Genomic DNA, 19,718 nt, shown 5'->3' on the forward strand with positions numbered 1-19,718 from the left:
CCCGACCATAGAGCAGACAACAGCAGAAGGTCACCAACAGGTCTCCAATGCAGCGAGAAATTCCCATACCCGGAGGCGTCCTTCATCTGACAAATATGAACAGATAGCAATTGTATGAGTTTAAAATGAGTTTAAAATTAAAGACAAATATGAACAGATAACAGTTGTATAAGTTTAAAATTCGATGGTTTTCTCCAATAATATGGTTTGATATATCGAATATCGAATATCGTCATACTTTTCACATACATGTACTAAAATAAAATGATATTCATCTTCAATTACTTGTTTATCACACATATTACAAAGCCTTAGATGTCTCTCAATATTGTAAAATCTACCAGTTTCTATATTCAAACAATGAGCAGATATGCGGTATTTACAAATAAATGAAATAAATTACTTGTTCAATATACGTTTTTAGAATTTCATTTGAACTTGTTCTATATCATCACATTTGTGATTTCTCCAAACTTCACAACTATAATTCAAAATAATTGCTACATACTTGTTTAACAATGACAGCATAGTTTCAAAATTAAAACAGTCATCCTGCAATTTACTAGGTTATATATAACTGTAAACTGACTTCTAGGATTGTGGAACAATTCACAGGTGGTCTAGTTCTTTGCTTAAAGCTGCTAATTTTGAGACAGAAAGTTTGCATTTAATGGGCTAGACTTTTGATAGCAAAAAAAGACAAATAAGTGATTTATTGCATTATTGAGATTCATTTATCAAATACCAAATATCTTTATTTGTTCTTATCCAAAATCGCCAACTTAGCCATTTGAGCCGGTGAGATAACTCAAATGATTCTCAAATGGTTATTTTCATATGAACAATCTATGCAAATTTCGGCAAATTTTACGCGACTTTTATAGCATTGATAGCATGTAATCCCGATTAAATCAAGATTTGTATTGTAGTCTTACTATTCAAATCCTTGATTAAATAAAACCCCATTAATTTAACGATGGCAAGATGCAAAAGTGTGTGACGGTTAAGGAGACGGATTTATATAAGTTTTTCTTGTTTCCGAATCCCTGTATTTCATATTGTATAATTATATTTTGTGCACTTTTTGAAATGAAATATTGTTTAAACTAAAAGTGAGTGACGGTTAAATAACGGTCATCTTCATACTAATACAAACTGCACGTATACACTGAAATCGGCAATCTAGTCATTTTTTTTTTATTCTTAAGAGGATAACAATATTCCGAGTCTTAGGTGCTAAAAACAATATGTCCTGTTCAAAATACTATTTGAGAAAAACTGCTATAGTTTCCGCAGTGACCAAACGTCTTTTTTTTAAAAGATAATAGTTGAAAATATAAAAAAAAGTAATTCAAGATAAAAAAAAAAAAAAAAGAAAAAGCTAAGCGTATGTTGTGCGATTAATTCAGAAGTTTTAATTATTTTATTCACGTTCGTTACGAATATTTGAAGATTCATTGAAAAATACGTCCGTTATTGCGTCTATTCAGGTCGGTCCGCGTTCAGGTTTTTAGTAAAACCCTTACGAACTTCCTTTTCCGGCTGTAGAAAGCCCTAAAACCGAAGCTATCTGGAAACTAGGAAAATAAATCCTAGATATCCCTAAAAATGGTGAGAATTGAAACATGGCAGTATCACATATTACAAATTAAACGTCCGTTATTTCATTTTTTAGGCGCACATCAACCCGATGATAGTAAAATCTTATGATATTTGCAGATTCTAAACGAACGTTCGCCTACACTATACAAAATGCACGTGTACGTTAAACATGTTTATGTTGTGAAGCAGTTACAAAAACAATAAAAAATGATAATGGTCCAGTTCCAGTTTCTTTATAGATTTGTCCGATATGCTTAGATATTTTTCAATACATTCCAAAACTCTTTTGAATCGATACCGTTGAAAAGGGGGATACTAAGTCGACACGATAAAAGGGGGATACCAAGTCCAAGATGACACTCTCACAAATATAATAAGTGCAGAAAATCGTATACTAAACAATAATGTGAAAGTGTTTGTTAACAACCCATGAATAATTGCCAAATTTGAGAAAAACTAGTCAACTTGCATTTTATTTATCTGATACAGGCTTCAACGGTAAAGAGGGGTAACCTCAGTAGTCCAAATAATTTTGATAGGCTATACATCACTTCTAGAATCATGTCTTTGACTGAAAAAGATTGCCAATATTGCACATGTCATTTTCTAATTAAAAGGCCGGCCTGTATCCATGCTCAATATGCAAGTTTCCAGCATTTTCATTATTGTCATTCTGTAAGGTAGTAAAGGAATACTCAATGTTCCCGAAGTTCGTAATCTTGATTCCATTACAAATGAGGGTTGTGACCATCTTATTAGATTTCAATTTTCCAAATATTTTATGCAGTTTAAACTTTTTCACCTGTTTGCTCAACATGTGTCAGAAATGATTATGCCTAATTTTGTCACACGATGAAAGTCACATGACAGACAGTCCCGGAACTATCTTATTAGGAGACGTCTCCAAAAAAAATAAAATTGCCTTTCAAGTTGTCATAATTATTTGGACCAGTACCTCAGTAGTTGTCATGATTTTTTTCACATCCCTTTACACACTCTAACACACAGCCCGTTACAACTAAAATTTTGTTATCAGTAATGAACTACTGGATTTGTTTTTATTTCTTGCCAAGCTAATAAAATCTGTCATTTATAATTAAGCACCTTCTGACATTTGATAGTGAAAGAATGCAAACATGTGTACACACACACTTCATGACATTCAAATTATCTTTCATTGAAAGTGATACCTGATCACAAAGAATATGAAAATGATAAAACATACTGAATTTACTATATATACATAAAATGGGAGAATCATCTTTTTTTAATAAAGTACAAAACTTAATTCACAAGGTTCAATGTACATATTTCCATTCTCAATTTATTTTACAGAGTTTGCAAGAATGAACCCTACATGTTGCAAATTCAGACGATTGTTTTTCTTGAAATAAAGCACAATTTCCCTTCAATTTTGTCTCTTTACATTATATCTATCTAAATAGTTTTGATTCAGTAGTATTTTCTTTTATTTGAAAATATTAATTTCTTTTGTAAATAAAATGAAGGTTTTAATGCCACCTCTTGTCAGATTTACAAATGAAGCATAATGACATTGTCATTGGTGTGAAAGAGAATAATGTTCATCCAATTTTTTTCTATAAAACCAAACAACAAATTCATTAATAAAAGCAGAGTAAATTGTATTTAAAAATGTAGACAAATTATAGATACTTTAGTCAACTAAAACACAACTAATCATATTTCTGAATGTAATATTAGTCCTTGACTATTCTTTATAATTACTTCTTTGGTGTAGAAGTTTGTTGAATTTTTTTCCTAGCTCCTTTTTGTGGAGTGTCCTCTGGTCTCCTTTTCATACCGCTTTTTAGCTCACCTGGCCCGAAGGGCCAAGTGAGCTTTTCTCACCACTTGGCGTCCGTCGTCCGTCGTCGTCGTCGTTAACAATTTACATTTTGAACTTCTTCTAGAGAACCACTGAATGGAATGGAACCAAACATGGCATGAATGTTCCTTATGAGGTGCTGACCAAGTGTTGTTACTTTGTAGCCGATCCATCATCCAAGATGGCCGCCAGCGGGGGACTTAGTTTAACATAGGACACTATGGGAAATGCATACAAATGACTTCTTTTAGAGAACCATTGAATGGAATGAAACCAAACATGGCATGAATGTTCCTTATGAGGTGCTGACCAAGTGTTGTTACTTTGTTGCCGATCCATCATCCAAGATGGCCGCCAGCCGGGGACTTAGTTTAACATAGGACCCTATGGGAAATGCATACAAATGACTTCTTTTAGAGAACCACTGAATGGAATGAAATCAAACATGGCATGAATGTTCCTAATGTGGTGCTGACCAAGTGTTGTTACTTTGTAGCCGATCCATTATCCAAGATTGCCGCCAGCGGGGGACTTAGTTTAACATAGGACCCTATAAGGAAATGCATACAAATGACTTCTTTTAGAGAACCACTGAATGGAATAAAACCAAACATTGCATGAATGTTCCTTATGAGGTGCTGACCAAGTGTTGTTACTTTGTAGCTGATCCATCATCCAAGATGGCCGCCAGCAGGGAACTTAGTTTAACATGGGACCCTATGGGAAATGCATACAAATGACTTCTTTTAGAGAACCACTGAATGGAATAAAACCAAACATGGCATGAATGTTCCTTATGAGGTGCTGACCAAGTGTTGTTACTTTGTAGCCGATCCGTCATCCAAGATGGCCGCCAGTGGGGGACTTTTGAATGAAATTAAACATGTTCCTTTTCTTATAAATGAGGTTGTGTTGTCACTTTTAGCCAAATTTTATATTTTTTTATATGATTTCAAAAACCCAAGTAGAATCAGGTGAGCGATACAGGCTCTTGAGAGCCTCTAGTTTTGTTAATCTGTTTCTTTCTTTTTAACTGACAGTTTTTCAATTTAGAGGCCAGTTCTTTTGGTGGGTAAATCAAAATTTCACTTTCACTATCAACTGATGCTTCACTGCCTAGATTGTACTCAATTTCTCCCGATGATAATTTCAAAAGACATCCGTCTTGAAGAAAATTTGGCAAGAAAGCTGTGTGTTGTCCAGCAGATATATAATATTTGATTAGACAATTAATATTCAAAGATAATTTATTGAGAACTGATGCTGCTGGCATCCACAATGCATAGTTTCTAGGTGGATCACTGATCTTAGCAGTAGGAGCTTTCACAGTTAGTTGTCTGATTTCCTCAAATGACAGCATTGTTGAATCAAGGGTCTTTGGACAATATAACAACTTAATCAGTTCTCTATATGATTCTTGACTGAAAGTGACATTCAAAAATGTTTGTTGATCCATTTCATTTTCCTCTGCTCTGACTAAATTTTGAAAGATATGATCTGTAGCAACTATAGTACTGACTACATTTAAATGACTTATGTTATAAAATTTTGGTAAAAAATCATTACCCCCTAAACATAGAAATATTGCAATTTTTATCCCAATATATCTATCATTCCACCTCCTTTCTAATAGTTGCAAAATAGCAGTAACATTATAAACATCCATAGTGCTTCCTGGTTTTTGTAAGATAATATATACTGGATGCTTGTAAGTGTTGTCATCGTTTCTAGGCCATAAATGGCACAATGCAAACATGTGTATGGTAACAGCATCAATGTCTCCTGATGTTACTATACTGGCACATGCTGTTCCTTCTTCCATGTCTGATACATATTCTACCAGCCAATCCACCTGCGCCATTTCTGCTTCTCCTTTGCGTTGTTTTATGCATGGGAGTTTCTCAATTTTGTTCCGGGATAATGGTGAGTGATTGAATTTGTATCTAATTGGGGTTGTGTATTTTTCGCAAAGGCATTGTACCCCTAAAGGACAGTCTGTTTCATGTTCCATTATGTATTCACTGTCAATATCAATTATAATATCACGTTTGAATTTAAGTTGCTCGATGTTTCTAGCTATGAAAGTACTTATTAGGCTTTTACCTTCCATTGTTGTGACAAGCGATGTTTTGTCAAAGGTGGTGGAACTTAAGATTTCTTCATTGGTCTTTAAATGTGTAATAGGAAACAACGGCTTGTTGACTTGCCGTTGTGTTCTTGTTGCTGCTTTAAAGTGGTCTGGTGTAAAGCTATACTTTTCTTCACATATTACCATTTGTTTTACTTTTGGCATCAGGCTGATTGTTTTATTTATAATTGAATCTTCAACAAACTTTAAATAATGTTTTCCATCGTGTGCCCGAGTTTTGAACTTGACACCAGCAAATTCAACCGTCACATGGGATATCAAGGTCACAATATACGCTGGTAAGGTCTTTTGTCCAAATAAGAAATACTTGTCCATATTCATGCCTTCATTCCCATCAACTTCGTCCAGTTTTTCAATTGCTTCTTTTAACAAGTGAAGCAGTGCTTTCTGGATACCTGTAGATTTTTGAACTTTTGGTTTAGAACAATCAGGCTTTAATATGGCTTGACATGCATTCATTTCTGAACTTTTTTGATCTGCCAATTTTGTCTGTTTTGCTACAAGTTTCTTTCTTTGGATCTCTTTTGTGTCCCTTTCCTTCTTTGTAACATCTTTCAGTTTTTTTCCTACTCGTTGAATTGTTGTACCTTTAGATGTTTTAAGTTTTCTAATAATTTCTTTAGGTCCATCAATTTTTTCTACATCAGGGCAGTCGTCTTTTGAAAGGTTAAATAATCCCTGAGTGCTTATATATTTCCATATTAGATATTGGCCAACATCCTTTGTGTTAGCATCTAATATCGCTTCTGGCAAGACAACTGTTGGGTGAGAATAAACATTTAAAATTCTATCGTCCTTCTTTGTTGACAAACCACCCTGGCGCAATATCAAACTGGAAATGCTTATAATGTAATTGAAATCTTTGTCATTCATAGCCATCCCAAGAGTATTGTCATTCAATGCTTCTCCCTGTTTCTGTAATCTCTTGTTTTTTGAACTGTGATCATGTGCCTCATTCAAAGAGTCAATGAGTGACATTCTAGGCATAACAGAGGACATTGTTGCTCCTGAACGAAAAGCCTTTAAGGCGTCACGGTGGTCCATTTCTCTCTGGGTGTCCAATCCAAAGTTCAATGTACTGTCTTTGTGAGGTGCTGTAAATAAAGATTCTTTCATGTTTTGATAGAACACGCCACACTTACAATGTTCATATAGTAGCTGTGTTGTATATGCAGCATATGAGGATGCACCATTCAAAAATGCAAACGGTAATGAAAGCTTGACTGATGCCAGCATCAGATTATATCCCTGATGACCACCAATGCGTTCTGCAAGAGAAAGAGCACTCACTTCTTCACAATGTTCCATCATTTCATAATGAAGCAGGAAAGTAGCATTTACTCTTTTGCTTTCAGCAAGAAAATCTTTGTACAGCAATTCCCAATTCTTCCAGTTGTTTGTTTCTTGTTGAAGGTCACTCAGTACTTCTTTTCTCTGGTCTTGTTGTAATGTCTGGATAAACTTTACTTGAAATGAAATTCTCAGAGCGATTGAAAGCCTTCTTATGTATCTTGATGCCTTTTCAATGTGATCTGCAGATATTAGTTTCTTCCACTCATTGTATTCTTCATCACGCATGTATTTCAATATTTGAATTATTCCAGCATGCTTATAACCACTACAAATATTGTTTATTTTAGACTTCTTAAGATGTAGAATAGGATACTCAGGAATAAAAATTTTGTATTTGGAAGACATTGACATTAGCTTAAGCAAATTAGCTCCAATTTTATTATCAGCACCAAAAAGAATCCTGTACGACTTGGCTGCATTAGTGCCGACTTTATCAGTTTTAATTAGTATGTCATCCAATACTTCCTTAAGTTTTACTATATCATCATCTCTTCCTGTGGCAGGAGGTGGATGTCTTGTAAGTAATGTAGGTGGGTTGTATTTTTTAAATCCAAAGCTACCTGCAATTCTGTCATAGGATATATCAGGTTTATCTGTAATCAATGAATTGTTATTTGTTGAATTTTGATCAAAATCAGTTGCCATTACATTGGTGCTAATGGCTGCAATTTCATTCAATAATTGGTCATCTGTGAGTTCTGTAATGTGTTGTTCTTGTATCTGCAAGTCTAAGTCTGAGTTTTCTTGGATTGGTGTCAAATCAACTGAATCGTCCAGTGGGGTGAAAAACTGTTCCAAATCTTCGTAGTCTTCATCTGGAATGTTTGATAACTCAAGCTCGTTCAGAATGTCTTCCAAGTTTTCTTCTTTGTCATAATCTGATGAGTTTGATTCAGGCTCTTCATAGTCTAAATCAATAGTGTTGTCACTTTCCTCGCCAGAGAGTTCCATCTCAATGTCTTCTTCAATTTCATCGGGAGACTGAAATAAATAGGTAAATATTTAAATGAAATAATGGATAATTTTTCATGGGACACAAATGATGCCCCACCTGCATATAACATTATAAAGGATCATTACTTAAAACACAGTAGAAGTAACAAAACTCATGCACCTTTCGATTTAATCTGTGTTTTGTTGGAATGAGCATGAAGTTTCATGACATTTGGTTGAGCCAAACTTAAAAGATCCCAAATGAAGTATTATTTATCATAACTCATCTGTGAATGAATCTTGTGAGAGTCCCTTTCAAATTAACCGTCTGTGTAGTTCTATCACCTGAAATGTGACTGTATATTCATTCTTTTGTTAAAAGTGTTATCCAATATCGGTTGATTTTGAATCTGTGTTTAAACAAGAAACCCAATCACCTTTGGAATCTTTGCAATGAAAGGTTGCTGTCGTTTGTGTGTAACAGACTGTAGGTATACTATTACTGTAAGTCTTATTTGTACATTTGTGTGTATCCATATTCCACATTTTGTTTGTAAGCTTGAAAAATGTGAGGTAGTTTTGATTAATGATCAAAGGAACAAATACATAATGATTAACACAGTATACCTTTCTTCCAATATTATCATCCATATGATCCTCAATGTCAAGTGTAGCAAATGAGTCTTCAAGAGCTATATCTGAATTTTGTGTTGAGTCCTCTTGACCACAGACTAATAGGTGCTTGTTTTCTGATAATAACAAAAGATAGTTTGGTAATATGCCAAATAAGGATTAAACAAAATAACTGATATTTTTCCTTCCACTTAACAATCAGTACTTTTTTTTAATAATAATTGTTCCTGTGTTTATATATGATATTTATTACAATCCATCTCAATATTTAATAAATTTCATTAAAGTACATATATTTTCTAGAAGAAGCCATTTATGTTATTAGATATTGTTTTAAATATGCAAAGATAATCTGCATAAAAGAAGTTATCAGACTGGCAATCATCCCACATATTCTTTTTTTAATTTATATTCGATGAACAATTAGTCTTTTTAAGAAAATCGCCTGTGTAAAAGCCCTATAGATAACATACCATTCATAATATTTCTCCACAGATCATCTAATCCCCAAGTCATCATTGATCGAAACTGATTCATACATGTTTCTTCTTCTGTCGATAAGGATAAAAGACTAGTATGCACATCTTCTTTGTGGAGATTAGTTTCTTGCCTACATTTGCAATCATCAGACTGGTCACATTGATGATCAGTATGCCATGTCTGTTGAACATCTATATGGTCTTTTGGAACACCACGTAGAGTAATTGGTAATGTACATATTTGCATGGAGCGAGATTCACCAGGATTTGGATCTGTATGGTATTTAAGTCTGACTAAGTTATCCATCATTAAAACCAACAGGCATTGGCGTAGACTTACATTATTTGTAACGTAGCCGGCCACAGTGTTGTATTCTAACTGGTATCTTCTCACGTAAGTATTGAAATAACACATCTCCAAAGACGCTTTCTCTTTAATTCTCTTTTCTGCTGCATTTAAGCTGAGAGTGGCACCAGAACTTGAAGCAATAGAAAATGCAGTGCCAATAGATTGATAGTTCATAGACAGTTCTTGGGTATTGAGCTCTTGAAGAATACCACAGTAGTTTCTGTTGAAAACATTTAATAATGTATCATATATGCCATAGAGCTTCTTTAGCTTTGATGTTATAAGAGTCTCTAGTTCGTTTGAACGATTAAGACTGTTCTGATTTAAAAATGTTTCAAGCAAAATTTGAACATCTAAAGGTACATCCATTGTCCATTCTTGTATAATATTGAATGATTTCCAATGTAGTGGTTTAATCATTTGGTTCTGAAAGCATCTGTCACATTTTCCTTCTTCCTCTGCACTTTCAACTTCTTGATCATCTTCGAGAATATGTTCTGTTATAATATTTTCATCAAGTTTGTTCAACATATACAGGTCTCTGATTTCAAATCTGGACATATCAGTGCCTTCTGAGATCGGTGTTAAAGTATTTGGCCTCAAGAAAACAATAGAGTGCATGAGTAGATTATGTCTGTTCATTAGATGAAATTTAAATGTACTTATTACATCTGCCATTTGGAAAAGTCTTTCTGATTTAACTTCTGCAAATATATGAATTTTCATTCGATGCGTGCATGATGAAACACAATCAAAAAGAAGAACATTCTCTACATCTTCAGAAGCTGCAGTGCAAAGTTCGTTTTCTATTCTAGCTGCGATATGAATTTTACTGGCATATAAAAGTATTTTTTCATCTGTTTCTGCAATATGTTTTCTTTCATTGCGATATTTGATGATATTGTTTGATGACTTTTTGATGGACTTTGCCACAACAGCTACATTATCAACTTGCTTAAGAAACTGCCATTTAAGGTCCAATTGTTGATCATAATCTTTAAATTCAGCTTCCTGGTTTGATTTAGAGAAATGATATTCAAAAAAGCATATTTTCTGCCATTCGTTGTCTGTAAATTGACCTTTATAGTTTTGAAATAAACAGGGTGTACAGTAATTATCTATACTCTGGTCCTTTTTTAAGATGTTGTCAATTGCAGGAAGTCTGAATTGTTTGGTTGCTATATTTTTATACAGTTCCTCAACACTGTAAACTTGTATTGAATGCTGTTGCTTTTTTGGTCTAGAATGCATAGCTGCTTCTATTTGATGAACTATGTGTAAGCATATTTTTAGCTGGTCAGAGTGATGAAAGATATAGCGAATGAAGGTACTTAGATTTACATATATTTCACTGTCAGTCTCTCTTATGCTGTTTTTATACGATTTCATTTCCCGTAACAAGTTGTGCCTTTTAATTTCTTTGATGGAATCAGTTTCAAGATGATGCTTCCTTAGAAAATCTACAATGGCTTGAAACCTTATCCATTTGTTGCTGTCATCTTCAAACTGTATGCACGGAAAACATTTTAACAAAGGCACATTTTCAAACATCTTTGTCTCTATGTATTTGTGTTACCTAAAAATTGCCGATATATATAATCTTAAAAATTAAATTGGATTAAGTCGAAGCAGGTTTTAAATTTGTACATTATGATTGAATTGAATTTACTGATACCATTTTTCTGAAGATGCTTTGGTAAGAGTTTTATTTCAGTTCCCTGTTGAAGTCCTCACTGGGACTTTGAGATAAAGAACAGCAATACAATCGCTGTTCCTTTTATTATGTGAATTCTGCTGTGCATGTACTGATTTATTACTAGTATCATTGACGGATACCCCATTCCAATCTATAGTTGGTGACATCTACATCATTTGGATTCTGATATATTGTTTTTTTATTGCAATCACAGCGGAGAATATTACAATGTAATAATAGGTATGATTGATGTATATTACGTATTCAAGCAGTAACAGTTAATATTTGTATGGCATACCTGAGTATTTGGATATTGTATATGTTTTATAGCGTAACATTTGTTAGTATGTTTTCAAAAGTTCTTTTTTAATCATACTAGGTTTAAAAAAGGGGGAGGGGTTTACTGTTGAATGAAGTATTTTAACAAAACTAATAATCAACAAGTATTTTCCCTGTTTATATATAAATCAAATATCTAGAATAAAAATCTCCCTCATTCTAGATCTAATTAATACCTCTACATGTTTTTATTGTTTTGGTAGTGCTTTAATTATTAAAACATGTTAATATCGTTCTTCAATCTTGTCTTTGTGGAAAATCTCATCTTATTCATATCTTTACCCACCAGAAAAAAATAGGTTTACAGGCGTTGTCAGTTTATTTTCGATTTATGAGTTTGACTGTCCATCTGGTATCGTTCGTCCCTCTTTCACATGTACAAGTATTATTGCATTATTTATTTTTTTCATTTTCACTGATCAATAGGCAATGGAAACATGTAATGTTCAAGGTATACAGATGTACATTTGTATATATATTAAAAAAATCATCAAAATAGAACAATGCTTATGTATTGATATAAATAATTTTCAATCAGAATACTCACAAATATAAATGTTTTTTTTTCTTTTTTCTTTTCTTCATTTTTACATCTTCCATTTCCTGTTTCTATATATATGTATCTAATTGTTTACATCTGACTCATGTATACATAAATGTGTATGACCAGAAACTATGTTTTCATACTATTTGGCTTATCATGTAATTTAAATGATAAAGATAATTGAAGCTGTCAATGTTGTATGTCAAATCCCCTAATTGAGAAACATTATACTACATGAAACAACGCTCGAGCTGAGCGACAAACTTGAGGCTGTGTGTTAGAGTGTACAGGACATATAGTATACTGTTGTCCGTCTGTCCAGCCATCACTATGTCGGACATTAACTTTAATACTCTTTAACAAAATTCAAAATTGCATGAACCTTGGTGGAATTGTTTATATATATCTATTGATGTGAGAACTCTTTTGTTTTTTTAAATTTTAAGATTTTACGGCTCCAAGTTGTAGGGTTTTATTAATTAAAAAAAAAGGGGATTATCCAGTTTGGGGACAAAAACTCTAAATGCTTTCAGTAGTTCTCATGACATTTTGCTGATTTGTTTATATTTATTGATGTAGGCTCCCTTTCAATTTTTTACAGATTTAACATTCTGAGTTTTGGGGTTTTATTCATTAAAAAGGGGGTATTTTCCAGTTTTTAGACATTTAACTAAAAATGCTTCAGCAGTTTAACTAAAACTAAGGGTTTGAGTTAGTTTTTCTTAGTGTATATTAAAAGATACCTTTAAAAATCCACTAGCCAGTCCTTGCTAACCTTTTTAGGTCAAAATCTATGGTTCCATGCCTTCCTGTTTGTTTTACTGTAACAGGTTGTGCTCGAGTTGTGAAAAGTGGGGTGAACTCCAGTTTTCTGGTGTTAAATTAAAAAAAAAAATTGTCCAATAAAGTATTTGAATTTGAAATAGAAATTCTGTCATAAATATTAAATTAGTTACCATAGCAATTGTATTTTTAGAATAATGAATGACCTTACAATAGCAATATTGAAAAGATATCAAAAGAAAAATATGTAGAATTGAATTTTTATTATTTTGTGATTATAGGGGTTTGTGAAAGTAGTGAAGAATAAGGCATACTTTAAAAGGTTTCAAGTAAAGTATAGGAGGAGACAAGGTAAGATTAACAGCTAGAAGAAAGGTTTGATAGTGAAAGTTAACAGATTTGTCTATCTGAGATCTACAGTTGTAACGTTATGACCTCTGGCTTAAAACTTTCTCTTTCCTTTATTTTTTTTGCTCAAAAAGATTTACATGTTTCTGATGTCAGCTGTTCAAATTTGATTTCATAAATAAGGCATGTTCCCTGGACTTAAATATTAAAAATAAAAATTGCAATTGTTTGATTTGAATATGCTTCTATGCTGGATACGTTTAGTTTCAGTTCTGGTGAAGTCATCAATTAGTAAGTTTCTATAAATTCTGGATTTTTGTTTGTTAAATTCAATCAGATACAAACTGAGGGCTTCACCAAAAAGTCTTTTTATTCCATCGCTTCCTCATCTGCACTTAGGAGAAATTGTGTCTCCCTAGAATTTGTAGTATAATGCATAGACATCCTATATATGTATATATTATGTTGGTATTTATATAATAACTCTCTGTTTGTCTTTTTAGAGGGTAGGACAGATTACTATGCCAGGAAACGCCTTATCATTCAAGAAAAAAACAAATACAACACTCCAAAGTACAGAATGATTGTTCGATTTACCAACAAGGATATCATCTGTCAGGTAAGAAGGAATTAGTTATGGAGATTTATGTCTAATTTTCAGCTGATAGTTTCAGGTTTGTGAGGGGAACCACATGTGATAGGTAAACAAAAATTGATATGTGGTTATATTGAGCTTTGGCATATCTCAATTGTGCAGAAAAATAAATGATCCTCTTTATGTAATTCTTTCATTGAATTTTAATGTTTTGTATAACTTGCACTATCTTTTTTTGTATTGTCCAAATGTTTTCTTATCTTTTTTGTGACACTTTGTAATTTAGAATAAAAAGTGAACATTTGTAAACTATTTTTTTTATCCTTTCTCAATATGGAGGAAGTTCCATTGTGGCAAATATTGTCAGGTATTTTAAGTAGAGGTTATCATAACCATTTGTCCTTGTTATTTTTCAGATAGCGTACGCAAGAATTGAGGGAGATTACATTATATGTGCAGCTTATTCTCATGAGCTCCCCCGATATGGCGTCAAGGTTGGGTTGACTAACTATGCAGCAGCATATTGTACAGGACTCTTGCTGGCCAGAAGAGTAGGTAGAATTTAATCTCATGTTGGTCTTCATGACAACATTTTATGCAGTGAATACACCCCAAATGATAAGATCCAAATGCAAGAGTCTCTTAAAAGCTATATCATTGAGGGGGGGAAATCAAGTATTAGTATATGTTGTATTATCTTATTGTGTATGAATGGTAGAGGTATATGTGTATATATATTATTGTCCACTTCTCATTTAAAAAAATATAAGTTTTCCTCATTCAATATTTACGAACTCCTACACAATGCTAAGAACTTAAAACTTGTGACAGAGTCTAAATTTCGGTAGTGAGTTATCTAGATTGTGTCCCTTTTTAAGTCTTCTTTTATTAAGTTGATTCAGCACTAAAATAACCAAAAAGAAATTTTTGCTCTTATGCTGTGACTTAACTTTTTTTCCACTAAGTGATTCTGCTACAATTTGGAAACAAGAAAACAAGCAATTAGATCCTAGAAAAATGGGCAACACTTCGATTTACAGTAAAAAGTTTAAATAATTTGCCGATTTTGGCAAATAACATTACTGGCATTTGGATAGTTACTATGAAGACCATAGGATTTAAACATGCAAGTATTTTTATAACCAAATATTTTTTTTGTTCCCTGCCCTCTTCATTATGAAATAATTTGGTTTTCTTCTCTGACCCCTCTTGCCCAAGTGGGAAGTATTCTACAAAATATCCTCATTTGCTTTTAATCAAAACACCCTCACACTGTTGCCAGTAAATGACCAATTTGGAGTAGATAAGTGATACATTATCATGTAAATATAAATGATTCTTTTCTGATTATATGTTAAAGATTGTTTTGTTTCTTTTAGCTTTTGAAACAACTGAAGCTGGATGAAATCTATCAAGGTCAAACAAAAATCGATGGTGACGAGTTCAGCAATGAAGATGTTGATGGCCAGCCAGGTGCATTTAGATGTTACTTAGATGTTGGTCTCTTCAGAACCACAACTGGAGCCCGAGTGTTTGGAGCCATGAAGGGAGCTGTTGATGGTGGTCTTGACATCCCTCACAGGTAGATTCTAATCTCTCAAGTCATTTTTAAAGGTCTCCATTTTAAAGTTGACATGTTAAACAAATGAGTTTATCTGTGTCAACAGTTTATACCTAGATTGATATCAATGCCTTTAGTAACAAAAGCAAAGCTGTGTTCTCCCCAGGCCGTTTTAGTGTCGCTGTACTGCCAAATGTGATGCTATCTAAAATTTCTGGGGAGAACACTGCAAATGATTTAAAAATACATCTGTTTGGCACAAATTATCTTTAGATACCCTGATGTGTACCGATTATCAGGTTATCTGCATGTTGATATCTGAAATATTGGCTGCGAGACATAATATGAAGTTTGTCGAGTGAGCGTAGCGAACGAGATCAAAGAGCCTTCATATAATGTCAAGCAGCTGATATTTTACAATATCATTATGCAGATAATCTGATAATCGATTTATCGAGCTATATTTGCGTGTTCCAGAAGTGTTTTTTTTGTTTCATCAGCACACAAAAGATGACTTGATAAGTTCGGGTCAAAGTTATTAACGTCGGTTCAAACATTATGACGTCGCTGATATGTCCAGGTTAAAGTTATTAAGGCCGGGTCAATGTATTTGACGTCACAAAGACATGATACGGAATAATATTAAGAGCTGAACAGAGTGATATAGACAGTGGGACGACCGATAAGTAAAGATATCAGAGTGAGAGGTACTGCCTTGTAACTTAATTCAACTTAAATTCAAATTCAAGTTAGATTCCAAATTGGGTCATGAAATGGAATTTCTTCTTTTTCCAATACTGATTACCAAGAAACTCAGATCAAGTATAATTTGGGTAGCCTCACTTTTACCATTCTTCTGTAGTGTCCCTTTCTAACTTTAAGTGATGTGCAAGTTGGGGCATCACATCATTTGTGTTAATTTTTACATTCATAATTTGTAAATTTTCATTGTTTGTTATGAAACTTGGACAAAGACAGTTCATTATTTTAATTTTTAATGTTCAAAGATCCATTTTCCGGTCCTTCAACCCCTTGAACATATCAACAAGCTCATTCAAGTCATTGTCATTTAAATGATGGTTGAATGAGCAAATTCAATAGCTTTAGCAACTTCCGATTTTATTTCAGATGATTCATCAGTGACTTTATTAACTTTATTAATTTTTTTGAACACATCTCCGATCTTCTGTAAACCTTTGCCGTCTTTTTTACTGAGTTTTTTGACGTAATATTTTGAATTGTAAGACATTCTTAACCGGAAAGGAACATTTGAGGGCAGGGAAAGAAACGATAAAACTATAACCGGAAAAGAACATTAATGGGGGGGAAGAAACGATTAGAATGATGGTAGTACCGTACATACACATGTTTTACACAAATCATTTTACAAGCACCCCAATGATCAGAATCAGAGTCCTTGATCTCAAAAGCGCTTTAATCATATCAAAATAATAACATAAATACGAAATTTACACAGCATTACTACAAATGCAATCACTGTTTGGGAAAATGTACAACTAATTGGGAAGAATTTCAAGCCATTTTTTTTTGTAATTGGGAATTTTCTCTAGGGGAAAAGGCCGAATATCAGCGGTAATTTGAGGCTAACAATATCACTGCACAGGGTTCTGGGGGATAACCTTACCAATGTTTAGATTCAAAAATGCAAATTTTTCATCTGTCTTCCTTTTTGTGTGAGAGATGGAATATTGAAAGAAAAATTTATTAATATTTGCCACAATCTCTCAATTGTAGTATCTGTTTGGACTTCTAACTGCTTACTTCATCCCTTGCCAATCTCAATGTTTTTTCATTACTGATTACAACTGTTGCAGTCTTTTATATGCTCTACTCCACCCAAGCTGTTTAGTGTAGATATCTTGGACTAAAACAGAGCTAAATAAATTACATCTTTCCTTTTCCGTGGAAATCTTATGATTATCATGGCAGATATGATGTAACAGTATTTATATTGGTATTGCCACAAAATTCTTCCAATTATTTTTATTTAAAGACCTGTAAAAAAAAAAAGGTACTAAAGGAAAAAAAATCAGTCTAAAAATAAGAATTGCAATTAAAAAATCTAGTATGAATAGAAAAGATTTTTCAATCAAATGTAAAAAGATACAGACTCCTTAATCTAGAAGATATATATTAAAAAAAAACCAAATGAATAAGAGGAAAATGTAGTTTTTATTGAAATAAAAAAAAAAATGGTATCAAAATATATGAATTGGTGTGGACAGTCATACAGTGGTACTGGACTACAAAACCTAACAAAATTTAACACATTTATTGAGCAATCTTTGTGAACATCAAATGGACAAACAATCTGTTGTTTAAATTTGAACTGCACTCCTACTCTTCTATACTAATTTTTAAAGTTAACACATGCAACCTTATCTCATTTGAAACCCTGTATGGTATTTATTTTAATTCAAGCAACAAGAGATTCCCTGGATTTGATGGAAGTGAATTCAAGGCTGATGTCCATAAAGACCATATCTTTGGAAAGCATGTTTCAGACTACATGAAACAATTAGAGGAAGAAGATGATGATGCCTACAAGAGGCAGTTCTCTCAATTCATCAAGAATGGCGTCAAACCAGATACAGTAAGTAGGCATGTGGGATATATCTTCATCAATTGGATGTGCATACACTTTTAAAATGAATTTTAAAAAGGCTTGTAGACTGTCCAGAATCAATTATATTTTTTTGGGGCCTTAATACTATTTCATATTATTTGTGAAAGTAAAATTAGTACAAATAATAAACCCTCGTACAATTGTGAATTTCATGGATGCTGTAATAATGCCATCATGCAATGAATGTATTGGCTTAACATTTCTCTTTTTGGTATTTTTTATGTCTGTTTTCGTTTGCAGTCCATCTGTCCAGCTTATGGTTAAAGTTTTTGGTTTTTGATGAAGTTAAGTTGAATCAGCTTGAAATTTAATACACATGTTCCGTATGATATAATCTTCCTAGTTTTGACCCCAATTTTATTTATAAAATGAAACTGTGTTGGGACATACATATACTATGGACACATTCTTGTTCTATAATGTAAGGAGGACTAAAAAAAAAAAAAAAATCTCTTCTCTTCTTTGTTGAGACTATGATTTGTATTGATCTTTGATTTTCTAGGTAATGAATGGACACATAAAGCTTTGTAATTAAACAGAAAAAACTTGTATTGGTTCTCTTCTTAAATATAAATATGTTTTATAACAGATAGAGGCTATGTACAAGAAAGGTCATGCTGCAATAAGATCCAATCCTGAGGCTAAAGCTAAAGTATCTAAAGAGGTTCCAAAGAAGAGGTAAGTCCTAACATGTCCAATTAGAATACACACAGTACTTAACTCTAACCATTGTTAATGACAAGCTGGTTTATAGCAACACAACAAGACTTTCATTGAGAATTATCTTGTCAAATATCATTACAACACAAACACCTAAAGAGGTTCCAAAGATGAGGGAAGTCCTAACATGGCCAATAAGAATACACACAGTACTTAACTCTAACCATTGTTTTAAAGACAAGCTGGTTTATAGCAACACACAGACTTTCATTGAGAATTATCTTGTCAAATATCATTACAACACAAACACCTAAAGAGGTTCCAAAGATGAGGGAAGTCCTAACATGGCCAATAAGAATACACACAGTACTTAACTCTAACCATTGTTTTAAAGACAAGCTGGTTTATAGCAACACACAAGACTTTCATTGAGAATTATCTTGTCAAATATCATTACATCACAAACACCTTATGAGGTTCCAAACAAGAAGTAAGTCCTAACATGTCCAATAAGTTAACACAGTACTTAACTCTAACCATTGTTTTAATGACAAGCTGGTTTATAGCAACACACAGACTTGCATTGAAAATTATCTTGTCAAAAATCATCACAACACAAACACTACTAACATCTAAAGAGGTTCCAAAGAAGAGGTAAAACTAACATGGCCAATAGCAATACATACAATAGTTTACTCAAATCATCCAAATGACAAGCTAGTTTATAGCAACATACTATTTATTGAGAATTACCTCATTATCACCACAACACTACTAACACAAATTGAGTGCAGAAAGAAATCTATTCCTCAATAACCATTGGGTTTGTTTTCAACTATGATGAATCTGGTATAATGGAAATATGACACTGAGAGGAGAATAAAGTTTGAATTTATAAAATGAATGATTTGAACAAGAGCTGAAAGCCAAACCAGAAGCATACAAATTTCATTTACTATTTCCCCTTTCTCCAAATATTGTTGAAATAATACATTATTATTATATTATTTCAGATGGAATCGATCAAAGATGGCAAGCCTACAGAGGAAAGACAGAGTTAAGCAGAAAAAGGCGGCATTCTTAAAGAAAATACAAGAGGATGAATAAAGACTGTGCTAAATAAAACAATCTGTCCTGCCTAATTTAGTTTCACTTATTTTATAAATTTGTTCAACTACTGACAAAAAGGTGGTGGAGTGAT

At 33.0% G+C, this 19,718-nt stretch overlaps 1 protein-coding gene across 1 annotated transcript; it reads left to right on the top strand.

Annotated features, from left to right (window-relative positions):
- Positions 1-1,489: 1,489 nt before the first annotated feature.
- On the top strand, positions 1,490-19,659 carry LOC134707230 (large ribosomal subunit protein uL18-like). The gene is made up of 8 exons (XM_063566825.1): positions 1,490-1,611; positions 12,988-13,057; positions 13,558-13,673; positions 14,066-14,200; positions 15,029-15,231; positions 17,653-17,824; positions 18,447-18,535; positions 19,531-19,659. Exons 1-8 carry the CDS (start codon positions 1,609-1,611, stop codon positions 19,622-19,624), a joined length of 882 nt encoding a protein of 293 aa, XP_063422895.1. The 5' UTR covers positions 1,490-1,608; the 3' UTR covers positions 19,625-19,659.
- The last annotated feature ends 59 nt before the right edge of the window (positions 19,660-19,718 follow it).

The sequence above is a fragment of the Mytilus trossulus genome, chromosome 2, assembly GCF_036588685.1.
Source record: "Mytilus trossulus isolate FHL-02 chromosome 2, PNRI_Mtr1.1.1.hap1, whole genome shotgun sequence".
Lineage (NCBI taxonomy): Eukaryota > Metazoa > Mollusca > Bivalvia > Mytilida > Mytilidae > Mytilus > Mytilus trossulus.

Bases quoted from the DNA above. Each gene is read 5' to 3' on its own strand.
- LOC134707230 (XM_063566825.1), top strand. The intron at 13,674-14,065 runs GTAAGAAGGAAT...GTTATTTTTCAG, and splicing joins ACAAGGATATCATCTGTCAG to ATAGCGTACGCAAGAATTGA. The intron at 15,232-17,652 runs GTAGATTCTAAT...TTTTAATTCAAG, and splicing joins GGTCTTGACATCCCTCACAG to CAACAAGAGATTCCCTGGAT.